The 14,645-nt window shown below is 42.6% G+C and overlaps 2 protein-coding genes across 4 annotated transcripts in view; both read right to left on the reverse strand.

The window, feature by feature from the left end:
* Nucleotides 1–8,344, reverse strand: part of LOC126561800 (uncharacterized) — a 39,681-nt gene extending 31,337 nt beyond the window's left edge. Inside the window, exon 1 of the mRNA XM_050218124.1 lies at nt 7,652–8,344. Coding sequence (XP_050074081.1) covers nt 7,652–8,332 — 681 coding nt within the window. The 5' untranslated portion in view covers nt 8,333–8,344. The remainder of the gene's footprint in view (nt 1–7,651) is intronic.
* Nucleotides 1–14,645, reverse strand: part of LOC126561391 (homeodomain-interacting protein kinase 1) — a 199,835-nt gene that overhangs the window by 4,476 nt on the left and 180,714 nt on the right. The window lies entirely within an intron of this gene.

Raw genomic sequence — 14,645 nt, forward strand, 5'->3', positions numbered from 1 at the left:
TTTAGTACCCGGCACAGTCCCGGGGCCAAAGCTCCCTGAGAGTTTCGCAAGGCTCTGCGCAGTAGGAAAGCCCGTAGGCCTAATGTTCTCTAGGTCGATTCGACATCTAAAACACACACACACACACACACACACACACACACTCACTCACTCACTCACGCAGAAGGTTCTTTGGAGAACTGCATCAACATGAAACAACATCCCCGGAGGCATGTGTATGCGAAAGTAGTAGAAACGGTCCTTCTTTCGTGCCTCGTATTTGCGATCGATCGATTGATTGTTGAGCTTGGCAGGCACTTAATCGTTCTATACAACGGAAATTGGTCTGCATTAAAATAAAAAGATGTTGGACAGCTCTGTACTTTGCACAGTTACTGCTAATCATTTCCAAAGGTGGTGAAAAACTAACCTTTGATTAGATTGCATAAAGCGCCTTGGTTTAAGAGACTGTAAAGATTCAGGCGAGATGTCACGTGTGTTGTGTTGTGCAACTTAACGCTACAGTGAAGCGCCTTAAGTACTTCAATTAGCATTGCAAAATGACTTTGTTATACTCTTTAGACATTGTAAGTGTTTTTTGGTGTGGCACAAAATAAAACAAGCACTTTGAGGTTTTGTGATTAGCAAAACTGCAAACAACAAAACAAACACAAAAACTGTGATTCATACGCCAATTTCTGGCAGAATATATTCTAAATCCTTAATAAACATCCCACACTCCTGAAGGATTTCCTTATGCTAGATGCTGGAAGTCCAAACAGCACGCAAGTGTGCTCGAACCATCCAACCAGAAACTTTAGAAATATATTATCTCAGGTACTTTCAAGGGTGCCAATGGGCAAAACTTCTCCTAAAAGACTAAATTACCTCACCGACACACGTAACACACAGACACGGGCAGTAAATGTCCAACGCAGCGCCCGATAAACTTGCATCGTTTTGCTGAGGGGAAAAAAGTTTACGAAATGGAGCAAAGCAAATGGTGCCATCATTCCGGGGCCTTCAGTGTTGTTTTACAAAAGTTTTATATTTTCCAGCGTATTTTGCCAATTTCCTGCACCACACCAACACGATGGTTTGGCAGCTTTGAGCGGTGCAATCAGCGAACCTATCGATGGGAGATTTCGTTCTCCGCAGGTTTATGCTTCTTGCATCGTGGTGAAGCAGTGAACCGATAAATCGATAAATCAATTATTTTTAAATATTTTAACTACGAAATCAAGCTCCATTCCGCCCACTTGAGCCGGGCGCCGTAGGAACCCAGCAAAACCAATCATCGGTTCGGTGCGTCCTCGGAAATGAAACCCACGGATGGAAGCGAAGCACAACCGGGCGTTTCGGTACGCCCGTGAGCCATATTTTTACGCTGACACGTTAATAGCCACAAACGTCAGCGCACTGTCCGCCTGTCCAAGTTGGCGAGCGAGGTCAGGTGGGTCAGCAAGCGCAAAAGGACGCTGTGCAGTGCTTTAAAATCTGAGCCTGTGTTTAATGGAACCCATCGTCGTTTCGGGTGCCACAGCGTGGGCGAACTGCAAAGGAAGAACTTTAAAAAAATACACATTTTAAAAAATAACAACGTGAGCATCAACTGCTAATAATTCATTTACTCATTATCATCGCACCGGTGTTTGGTCACTGCTGCAAGTTGTGCGATTGAGAACAAAGAAATTGATAAAAAATAAATAAAAACAAAAATCGGTCCGACGTGCGCTTCTTCAACATCCGTTTTCGTCATTCGCCAGGACGTCGTGGTTATACATACATTTTTGTCATCGCGGGAAAAGCGAAAAAAAGGAGGGAAAAGCTTGCTGGCAGACGTGTACACCACCATTGAAGGACAGGAAGTGCTGCTTTCTCTTTCCATCTCTCTGTTGTTTTTATGCTCTTTTTTTCCGGCGCTGTCCCAAACCGACCGCTGGTCAGTCAGGTTTGCCGAGTCATTCCGAGCAGCGTCGTTGATTAAGTACAAATAATTTATTCTTGTGAAAGCTACTTTACATAATTAATATTTCATTGTATTTTTTTTGCTTTCACCCAACCCGTGGGTCGCCTTCTTCAAGTAAGATTTTTCCCCCCAACGGGTGGGAGGGGTTTCCGCTTTTTTTTTTGCATTATTGTGTGTGTGTGTGCCTTCTTGCCAAGCGGCCAACATAAGTTTTGCTCATTTAATTTATAGTTTATTTCTTCTGGTCTACCGTCTCGTTTTCGTATGACAAAGCAAACAGAGGCGAGCGTGAATAAAATCCATGTGGAGTAATTGCATTTTAATGCATTTTGGCATATTTTTTTATGGGTTTTGGATGAAAAAACAGAAACTCCATATAAAATAAGAAGTATTGTTTTGAAGAATTTTTAAACAACAATTAATATTTCATAAATTATTCATCTGAAACTATGCAATTAATTAAATAAAAGCATTTACTAATTTAGTCATTTTTGTACAATAAAATGTGTCTATTTCAGTTCAACCGTATTTACTTTAGGAATGAATAAAAACAGCAATAATTCCTTACGTCCTTCAGGACAGGTTGTGATGCGTTATAAGAAAGTAAAAGCCACACAACAATTACTCGAGCAGATGCCGTTGTTTGTGATGACTTTGGTAATCGTATTACCTGTGGCGGCGATAAAACCTGGCCACTACTTAATGAGTGGAAGCTTACGCATCTTTGGCACAAATACATGAACTCATACTCACACATAGATTGGCCGTTAAAACGGTTGCCTCCAGCAGCGAATGCTCCCGAATGTCTGCAAAGGGCTGGCAAGGAACGATGCTAAATTTTGCCTCATAGTAGCAATCGGGCTGCAAGAAGCAGGAGTTGCCACAGTTCAAACTTTCCCTGTCCATCGCTGTCCCAACCCGTTGTTGTTAATGTTGCAGAAGTTAACCGAGGCTTAATAAAATCATAAAATTAATTAGAATTGACTTTTGCACTCTCGGCGACTCGACGAGCAGTCGTTGGATGCAGCCAATGGTGGCTGGCAAGCACCGGAGGGCGGTTAGGTTTATGTGACACGCCTTGAAACTGTCGCAAAATGGTGCGGAGAAAGTTTAGCGATTTAGCGTGCCCCCTTAGCCATTTCTCTCTCTCTCTCTCACACACACACACACATACACACACACACACACACACACACACACACACACACACACACACACACACACACACACACTCGAATACACATCTCCGGGGCAGCGTGATAATCTGCATTCCCGATCGCACAGTAGTTACAACAGTTTCTGTGCCGTACCGCACCGGGTTACCTTTTCCCGCGTGTCGTGCGGTGTTAGTTAGTGGTTTGTTTTATGTATTTTTACATTCTTCCGTCACCAGCCGACCGAAAAGGGTTGGAATGTACGGAAGTACGGAAACCGCTCTCAAAATGGTCGGCTTACAGAGATGAACAATTCATCGCCCCTTTTTAAACGGATTGTAGAAATACGTACGACGCCGAAATGTTTCTTCAATTTTATGATCATCAAACTCGGGATGGAGTGAGTCGAGAAATACCTACCGAAAATTTAATGACCCCGTGAGCCATTTTTAAATGCTGCTTAAGCTTTTAATTATCCTGCTCTGTGTGGTGCTGTGAAAACAGTTGCAACAGTAACGATCGATTGCCGACCTTGTGCTGGCTGGGCTGGGTGGTGGGAGCAACTTTTCCCATAAACCAAAAGCCAACCATTTCGATGATAAATTTCCGTTTGTAGTGAGCATTTTGCGGAAGTAAAATGGGCTACACTTTAAGGCACTGTGGCACTTGCTAGCTTTCGGAATGCCATAAATCGGTGCCTGAGTTTTATGTGCAGTGCGATAAGTGTGGCCGGAACAGGATAGGCGGCAGGAATGAAAATTGCATAAATAACCTGTGTGATGTGATTGTTTGATTCGGCAAGTACCCGCTTTAAAGCCTTTTAAGTTTGATTCTGTGTAAGTTACGATAAAAAAGGTGTAGAAAATAAATGGCTTCAATTAGATCAATTAAGATGAATAGAACAAACAATTCAATTGTCACTAGAACCGTGGACTTCAATTCAGGCATCAAATTGCCATTATATCCTCGTGTTAATTTAGTAGGAAACGAGCTCTTAGGGCATTCTCAACAAAACACGATAAGGTGTCTTTAAATGAGCCTTAAACACATCCACTTACCATAGCAGTCATTACGAGATAATCGAGATAAGAATCGCGTCACAATCGGCTGGTCTTACCCTGTGTCACACAATGAATAGAATCGAGTGGTTCTGCTAAATAGCAAATGTAGAAGGAAAACAAAAGTCTCAAAGTGACAACCAAACCAACAGGAACACCATGACTCAGTGACTGAGCAAACGGTGAAGAAGCGTTAATCACGCTGCATTTAAATATCGGAAAGAGTGAAATTAAATCCACACCGCAAGCATCACACACACCTTTGCCCGGATGTCATGTTTGTCCAGGTTTCTAATGCCCAAGGAAAACCCATCACGACGCTAAAAGGTTACCCGCACCGACCGCCTACCCTCCTTTGATGTCCGCGTTCGAACGCCCTGGTTTCGCCTGGGTTTCAAAAGAGCAACTCGGCCACCCCGAACGAACGGGAGCCAGTGTCGTAAGTGTCGCGAGTAAATTGTCCTCGAAAATGGGTTTCCCGTTTTTTTTTACCGGAGGAACTAATTTTCTCGCTCGTTTCATCCGGGTTGGCGGTGTTGTCTTTCGCAGGTCATATAGAAGTACCTACACTCAGCAGGTGTGGGAGCGAGCTCGGCTAATGGTTGGAAAATATCACCGAAGCCCGTGGTGTTACGGCCACAGAATAGACCACTTCTGTCCGGCGTTCTTCTTCTGCAGCACGTCCGGGGCACTTTTGCTGTGGTTCCGTTCCGGGGATTGGATGTTATTCTTGCATTAAACTCTAATTAAAGCCTCGCAGCATTATCCATCGCTCATTAGACGAAGGGGAAAAGCGGTGCGGGCGCGGACAGTGAGTGGATGGCCGGGTTAGATGTGGTTTACCGGACCAACCGGAGAGTAGACGAGAATGCTCCCTCGGTGGAAGTGCGTTTTTCGGACCGTTTTGAGTCGAGGAAGCCTGACGACAGTGTCCGGGCGACAACACTGCAAGGACGCACATTGTTCAAGTTAAGCGCTCCTCACAAAACCCCCATACGGAAAGGCATACAGCAGCAGCAGCAACAGCAGCAGCAGCACTCGATCGAACGACACCCCCAAACTCGAGACCCCCAAGAGCCCTAACATTACCGGATGCGGGCGATTTGCATATTATAATGAAAATTGAAATCAATATAATTATTTTTTCATTATTTTGCACACGGCCATTTTCTCTCGCACGACAAACAACGTTGTCCTGTGTGGAGCTTTCAGATGATGCAGAGATGAAGCGCACGCGGCAGGACAAGGCGAGGTGCTGATCGGTAAAGAATCGTTTTTCCGTAAGCACAATTTGTTCGCATGGCTGAAAATGGCCCCATCCTCCACACAGAGGTTAATTTCTGTACGAAAGGGGTTTAATGTTGGGAACCTTTCCAATCGCCCAACACTGGAGCTACCCATGATACAGAATGAAACGTTTTCCACAAAATTTAAATCATATTTAAGAAGCGGTTTAAAAAAGACTTTGGACGAACAATTAATAAACCCTAAAAAACAATTGAAAAAGTAAAACAAATTAAATATGTACAAAGGGTAATTGAAATCTGAGGACACGCCGCCTCAACGCATCAGCACAAAGTAAACAAACCAACCGTTACCACCATTATCCTTTTGTGTAACATGCAATGGAAGGAAAATTAATAGTTACTCGTAAGTGACTCAGTTCGACTCCACAACCTCCTGTCCTGATTGATCAAAGCGCCCGATAGGGCTTGCGTAAACTGTTGAGCAACTGTGTCGGAGTTCGGTTCGGAAAAACTATTTGTCGTTGTCAAACCAAGGATATGGTGGTAACGGTAACGGTTTACTGCAGGACGATTAGGTGACTATTTTCCTGAGGTTTAACCATCCGTCCCCAAACGCCCTCCCAAATTTTCAGAACAGGCCATTGTTTTTAACAATAATGACACCTAAAAATAATAAAGAACAACAACCACCATCCTCCCAGAAAAAAAGGGCCAGAACCAGACATCAGAGAAATTAATGATCGCGTTCGAAAGAGTGGTGCAATTCATTGTGCTTCTAACTTTCACGCAATTCCGGGAAATTGAGTTTTCCGTCCCCACCGGTATCGGGTTTTAGCCGCCTTTTTGTGTTTGTGTGTTGTGTGAAATTTCGGCACGGTTAAGCCAACATCGATGCTTTTTCCGAACGAGCAAACGCAAACCGGACTAAGTAGGCATTATTATTAACCTTCCGACCGTGACCGATGTTAATTGCGGAGACCGGCCAAAATGAAGCCATCGCCGTCGGTCCGGAACCTCATACCCGTCTTTGGGAGGCTAAGGCTTGGGACGACACATTAACCACTCCCTTCCTCCTTGCTCCTCTCCCGTCCCCTCAGAGGAAAGGGTCGCTGCCGCTTGTCGCTGAAGGTGAGCGTAAATATTTTTCATTATTATTGTTATTATGAATTACGCCTATCAGTATGCTGTTGGCTGTTGCATCGCTTAATCGTGATGTCACGATGGCTCGTTCTGACTCACTTTCAAACAGGGACTGCCGGGATGAAAATCGATGGAAAGCAAAAGGGACCATTTCACGCGATAAGGGCACGAAAGGGCAGATCAGGATGTGGCAAAGCGAACCACGAAGAGCCCTGATTAGTTTTAAGCGGTGAGACAGATATTGACATCGATTAATGTCACCTGTCAAGAGGCGGTTCGGTGACACTTACACCGGTTGCATGAAGGATGATTTGGGTGGACGAGGTCCTTTTGCACGATACGAGCCAACCTATTTCGATCGATCTATCGCGATGGACAACGTAAAACTAAAACAAACAAAAAAGCGATATGAATAGTTTATCACATACTTTGGTTCACTTGTTCCATCTACAACGAATCATCTTCGTGTAAGAAAAATTGAACGGTGCCCAAAAATTGGCCTTGTAATCAAAACAAATCGAACGGTTTGGGGCCTAGCGTGGATTAGCAGGCAGCAGGTTGAGGAATGTTGGATCCACATCCAGAAAAAAGGCGGGGTTTTGTTCGAAAAGTGTCGTACTGAAAAACATCGGATCATCCCATAGCAAGCATTGCTAATCCCTTAGTCGCCCAAGTCCTTTTGCAACAACATTGATTTTGTTCCGGGCCGGAGTTTTGCTGCCCACTACCACTACTAATACTACTACTACTACTTCTAGGTGGATCGGAATCTGTAAATTGGAAACCCATCCATGGCAAGAAGGATCGTGATGACCGGATATTTGGCACACCGAAAATAACAACGGTAAAGAGCGTTCAGTGGGAAGGTGAAAGCCGGGACTTTGCAGAACAATCTTTCGCACCCACTCGGTGCTCCCATCTTCCCAGCGTGGACGGGATCCCGAAATAACAGTTAACGAAATCATCGTTATTTCGTTACAGAGCTTGGGGACATTTTTCGTGTACCTAGTGTACCTGGCTTTTTGTCAGCGGGGGGTTTTTTGACGCTTGGGCAGTGTGAAGCAAAGGAAACGCACCGATAGAATAGGATGGTGAGATTTTTACCTTTCGTTCGTTGACAGATGGAAGAGGATTCGGTTTGGACAGTATCCCGGACCAGGACAGCGGTTGACGGTCCTGACATTCCTCCGGTGGACGATTGTGTCCCGTGTCTGCATCACCCGTAACGATCGTCGGTATCTCCACCGTGCTTCGCACGTTCGTCTGTCCAATTCCATCCGAGTGATTGACGTTATCTGCGTCTCCACGACCTTCCTGTATCGGGTCCGCAATCATGTCACCGAGTACTGGAGGATGTTTCCCAGGCTGCTCATCCCAGCGGCAATCTACCCGACCACGTCCCGGCTGTGATGTGTCGGGTCGGCGTGAAGGACAGCAGGACCGGACGAATTTCTGTTGGGCCGTGTTGTGCGTTGGCAATTGGGAATGTTCGGACGGGCGTGGAAACCCGGCAGTCGGACCGGTACCGGCGTGATGCCAAACGGGACGCTTTCCTACACCGAAAGCTCCAGCGGCTGGGCGACCCCTTCGGGAGGTTTTTTTGCTCGCACTGTTGTTGGGCCCCGGTTCGGAACGGTTCGATTGCGGTTGCTGCGGACGGTTGAAGCAGGATGGATCGGTATGAGCAACCGCAACACCGGCAGCAGCAATATTGGTTGCGGCCGGTTTGTGGGCCTGTATGTTCTGCAAGAACTCGGTACACTTTTTTACATAGTTCGAGTTCATTATTCCGCTCGTTGGTCGTGTGGTGTGTGAGGTGGCGCGTGTGTTCGGACAGGGGTAAGCCCGTTCCCGACCACTATACTATTCCGGTCCCTTTTTTGCACTGCGTGTCCTCAATTTCGTACTACTGCTGCTCCTGTGTCCTGTGGATGACAGTTTCGGTGGGCAAAAACAAGATGAAGAATAAATACGCTTCTCCCCGCTGTTGGAATACCGGAACCCTAGCCGGTACGATGCCGTACCCGGAATATGCTCAGGCAAGCGGCAATTTTATTAGATTAAAATCAAACCTGCCTGCAAGCCACTCGACCAGTTCGGGTTTGTTTTGATTGCGTACAAGCCGGGCCACACGGTGCGCGTTGGAGTTGCCTGACAACTGCCACTTGTTCTTTTTTTCGCGTCGGCTCACATTCGTCACATGGAATTGGTGCGCAATTTTAGCGACCGGAACATTCAGCACACCTGCTTCCCAATACTTTAAGACATAAAAATACACAACACCTAATCGTGTTAGCCGAAATGGATTTGATTGTTTGAAGTGCTTCAATCAACAACTGGTTCACTAAAATAATACCCGGAGAGAGTTTGCTCACGGGAGCAGAAACAACTGAAAATTGATTTTTTGGAGTAAACTAACGCTTGACAGTCGCTTGTCAACAATTTTGACTGTGATGTGTTACGTTGACACGGTGACTATAGCATAGCCGACTTGGATGTGATGCTGTAAAATTACTATTCAAATACAGTGGTAGTAGTGTTATTTCTTCCTAGGATACACTCGAGTGAACATATTTAAACAGACGCACACACACCCACGGTTGCCCCTAGTTGCCCTTCCGGGACCTAAGTAATTTACAAGCAACACATTTTTCAGAGTCCTGGAACGGAAATAATCACAACCGGGACATGGTGTCTATTTTTGTAGCGCCGTAAAAATAAAACTAACAACCCCATGCGCTGAAGTTAATGTCGTCCCGCGGTGCCGGTAGTATCTGTCTTGGGTAGAACAGATTTTGTTGCCTCGTTTTCGCGACCATAAAAACGTAACCAGAATAATGAAACACATTTATTACGAAGCAGAAGCGAGCGATAACGCAGTCGAATCTTTACGCTTAGGTAGGATAGTATACGCATCATATAATCATTACGACTTCGCGCATCTCATTCCTTGGTGAGATGAGTTTTCCTCTCCGTGTGTTATTTCGCTATCAACAAGCCGCAGTTTGTAAGAAGAAAACAGTCGGTTTGGGGGAATGTTCCCCATAGTTTTAGCGACACCTTGAACCAGAAGTCTGCTTGAGAAACGCTGGAACAGAGTTGTAACAAATGTAAGAGAGCGAGAGAGCGCTCTTTGCTCTTTCGCTAGGCGGCACTCTCGCATTTGTCGCCGAGTAAGATACTCACCTGCTGTCATTTCACGATCAACATCCGCGGTGACCTGGATGGACATATTCGCGTCTCCATCTTCGTTCGATCGATTCATACGTGTACGGTAAATGAAGTTATCAAGTGTCAAGCATTTCCTTTCGGAGGAATTGTAGTGAATTTTGTGTTTTGTAGCACGTATGTTAAAAAAAACCTTTTTCTAGTAGCGTTTTGGGGTCATATCGTGTATGCGTGGCGCGCGTGTAAAGCGAGCTCCAATTGCGTGCGTGTTGTGTTTTGATCGATTGTTTGATGCAAAGGCCTTTGTATCTCTCGAGCGTGTGATTCCACCGTGTGTGGCTGTGTGTGTGTGTGTGTGCGTGACGGCGCGAGACCGGTTTGACCGATCGCATTGCGTGAGTGTCCATTGGTGTGTGTCGATCATGTGCTTTCGATTTGTGTAGCGTTTTTTTTTTGTGTTATTGTGTTGTGTTTTGCGTTGTGGCCTACGAATGATGCACTGCAAATGTGAATTGTTGCATCACATTACAACACCGTTCTTGCGGCATGACATTACAGCTTAATGGAATGCTTTAATGCTGGTAGGTAGATTACAGAATTCGTCCAGAAGCACGTGAGTGTGCTGGAATACACATTGTTCGGGCTTGTAGAGTAACCTTTGCTTTATCAAGATCAGTGACCGCTTTTACTGAAGCATCACTCGAAAGACAGCTCATTATCTCTTTATTTGTTGATAGTGAGCAAACGAGCGAGATAAGTGAGAATAGTGAGTGAGTGAGTGAGTGAGATGAGGTGAGAAAGAGAGATTGTGGTGCAATTTATGCAAATCTTTCAGCATTTGTCGAGTTTGAGGAGTGTGTTGAAGAAGACACCGTTCGTCGTTGTCTGTTGTCCGTTGTCGTTACTTCACATGTCAAGATCGAGGTACAAATCCCACCCGGACCGTTTCCCTTTAGTGAAGACTGGCTACATTGTTTCAATAAGTCCTAAAAGCCAACTTGAGTTAGTCAGTAGCAGTTAGGCCTAGGTCACGTTAATCCTCAGACCACCTCGATTGGAAAATTGATTTAAAATGGATTGTTGATGAGCTGTGTCTCACCTACTGACACAAATCATCAAACAGCCCAGTCATTCTTGATGATGATCGCCTTCTTAAAGTAACTATAATTGCCCGCATCATTCAAACCGGTGTTATATCACTCTCTTTCGGCGTTTACCATATCATATTCGTACACACGCGTTTTGAAGGTTTTTACGTTTTATTACGCAGCATCTCCACACGTGAGACACCACGTCAGAACAGGAATCAAGAGGCCGTTCCCCACCACGTGCACACTTATATAGGCTATGTGAGTTCCCCGCTTGGGAACTCCCTAACTAGTGAGAGTTTTCTAACTTAACGAATCTACTTACAGTGACTACCTAACTTAACGCTACAACACGCCTAATCTTTTTTTTTTTTTTTTTTTTTTTTTTTATACATGCCATTCCTTGATCCTATTCTTATGAACTACATCGGGTTTTCCGTTATCCTCTATGATTACGTTTTCACCTTTATCTTCTAATACTGAATAAGGACCGCTGTATGGTGTTTCCAATTTCTTTATATTTTCCCCTCGGATTACTACCTGAGTGCCTGGTTGAAATATTTTCTGTTTTGTTCTTTCGTCATAATATTCTTTGCTTTTAACCTTATTTTGTATTAGACGCTTTCTTACTTCCTCATGCGCTATTTTCAATTTTAGCCCTAACACGGTTGCGTAATTGTCTAGATCGTATTGTGTTCTATTGACTTTTTCGTTTATTACGTTAGATGGTATGTTCGCTTGCCTTCCATACATAAGATAAAATGGAGTATAACCTGTAGCAGTGTGTACGGTGTTATTATAGGCAAACTCGTAGAAGTTTACCCATTCGTGCCAATCTAACGCTTTCTTATCACTGTATATTCTTAGAAAATTTCCTAGTTGTTTATGCGTGTTTTCAAGGGCTCCTACTGTTTCGTGATGATAGGCTGTGGATTGGAGTTTTTCTATTTTCAATAGTTTACATATCTCGGTAAATAGCGTTGAAAGGAATTCTGTGCCTCTGTCTGTACAAATACTTTCTGGCACTCCGTATTTAAGGATAACTTTCTCTACTAAAGCTTTTGCGACTGTTTCAGTTCTTTTATTTTTTATTGGCGTGGCTGTTACAAACTTGGTTAAGTCGCATTGTGTTGTTAAAATATATTCAAAACCATGTGAATTTACTAATGGACCTACGAGATCAATAAATATCTTTTCCATGCTTGTTTTTGCAGTATCTGTTATTTTAAGAGGTATTTTTTGTGGCTTATTTGGTTTGTTTAATTGGCATTGTTTGCATTTGGCTATCATATCTTTTACATCCTTATTAATTCCTGGCCATGTATATCTTTGTTTAATTGTATTAACAGTCCGATGAAAACCTGCGTGTCCTGCAGTCGGTAAAGTGTGATAATCATTCATTATAATCAGTTTCTTTGTTTTTTCATGATTTCCCAATACTTTCACATTTTCGTTGAGTACAATTATCTCTGGCATTCCCTTCTCATTGAGGGTTTTTAGTTGTTCCATAAATTTGTTCGTAGCTTCATCTCGTTTCTTTATCACCAAATACGTTTTATTCTTCAATGATTTAATAATAGCTTTTATTCTAACTATTATTCCTCGTAAGTAAACAATAGTATTGAATTTTGGCAAAATAATTTTTTCTTTTAGAATAACAAGATCTTTTACGTTAGGGCAAAACTGCAGCTCAATATAGTTTACTTTAGATACTGCTGAATCATTATCGTTTTGGCAAGTATCGTTGCTATCAGTTTTGGATCTTGTGGAAATTAACACTTCTTCCTGTGCATTAATTGCTTTCAGATCAGATAGTGGTAATCTAGATAAAGTGTCTGCTATTAGGTTTTCAGTTCCTTTTTTATAACAAACAGTAAAGTTGTACTCTTCTAGTGCAAGTCGAAATTTGGTTAAACGGCTTGAAGGATTGTTCATTGTGAAGAGATAGACTAACGGTCTATGATCTGTAAAAATATTGAAATGCCTTCCATAAAGGTATGGGCGGTAATGCTTAACGGACCACACTATGGCTAGCAACTCTTTTTCAATAGTTGCATAATTTAGTTCGGCTTTGTTAAGGGCTCTACTAGCAAAAGAAATTGGCTTTCCATTTTGGTTACTCAAAACTGCACCTATAGCACTATTAGAGGCATCTGTGTGTAAAACAAAAGTATTATTTTTACTGAAATCGGGAAAATCTAAAACTGGAGGGTTAACAAAGTGTTCTTTGAGTTTATCAAATGCGGCCTGGCAAGTGGTTGTCCATTCAAAAGGAATTCCTTTTCGTGTAAGGCGGTTTAAAGGCATGCATATTGCGGCAAAGTCTTTTATATGCTTTCTATAATAATTAGCAAAAGCTACAAAACGTTTCACTTCATCGGAAGATGTTGGGGGTTGCCATTCGTTGATGCATCTTAATTTTTGTGGATCTGGTTTTATCCCTTCTGCCGAAATATAATGTCCCAAGTATATTAACTCTTTTTTTAAAAAATGACATTTTTCTGGGTTTAATTTGAGGTTCACTTGTCGCAATCTCTCAAATACATCTAATAAATTTTTGTTATGTTCCTGCATGTTTTTACCAAATACGACGATGTCATCTAAGTAGATGAGGCATTGCTCTGCGTTTAAACCTGACATAGCCACTGTCATCATTCTTGAGAATGTAGATGGACTTATTTTTAATCCCATTGGTAACCTTGTCATCTGGTATTGACCAGTTGGGGTCGTAAAGGCGGTAATTGGTCGATCTTGTTTCCTTAACTTGCACTGATAGTACCCTTGTGACAAATCTAGATGCGAAAAATATTTCGATCCAGACAAGGTATCTATGACTTCATCAATATTCGGTAGAGGGAACTTATCATCCTGCAATACTGTGTTTACTTTGCGATAATCAATTACAAGTCTCCATTTCTTTTGATCAGTACTAGTCTTTTTGGGAACCAATAATATTGGACTGTTCCATTCCGACTGTGTTGCTTCAATGGTTTTGTTTTTTAACATTTTACGAATTTGAGCATCAACCTCTTCTTTTTGTGCATATGGTAGCCTGTAGGGTTTTGCATATATAGGCATTGTATTATTTCTTATTTTCAAAGAAGCTTCGTAAACTGTAGTGGTGCTCAATTTATCATTCTGCAAACAGAAGATGTCATTATATTTGAGACAAATCTTAGCAATTGCACTTTTATCGTCTTCGTGTAAATGTGATAAATCCAGTTCTTTTAACAATTGGTTTGCATGACCGGTATCGTGTTGAGGAGTTTTTATTTCTAAGATGTTAAAATCTGAGGCAGGTTTAATCGTTGGTTGCAGTTGGGCTATAGTTACAGATTTATTTTGGAAGTTTGCAATGCGTATTGGTAATTTACCATTTTGAGGATTGGCAATTGTATTCGCTATGAATACATTCGGTTGGATTGTTTCATTAAGTACTACACAAGAATCAGTTTGTGAAGTATCAATGTAAGTAACAAATTCCGTCCTAGCTGGGATTACTAAACATGTTGGCCTATGGTTGACATTACAGGTCAAACTCATATTTTCAAAATTTAGATTCGCTTTATGTTTTTTCAAAAAGTTGACTCCTAATAGTCCTACTATGTGGGATGGAAGTGTATTTATGACATGGAACATGATAGGAAAGTTGTGAGAATCAGCAAAAATGTTCGTTTTAATACAACCTAAAGATTTGGTAGGGCCGTTGATTCCGTAAATATTTAATACAATGGTTTTATCTATGATGGTTTGCTTGGGGACATAGTTTGCGTTTAATACACAACAAGTAGCTCCTGTATCAATGACAAGATCGCGGTAAACTCCGAAAATATTAAATTTTG

The sequence above is a fragment of the Anopheles maculipalpis genome, chromosome 3RL, assembly GCF_943734695.1.
Source record: "Anopheles maculipalpis chromosome 3RL, idAnoMacuDA_375_x, whole genome shotgun sequence".
In the NCBI taxonomy this organism is placed as follows: domain Eukaryota; kingdom Metazoa; phylum Arthropoda; class Insecta; order Diptera; family Culicidae; genus Anopheles; species Anopheles maculipalpis.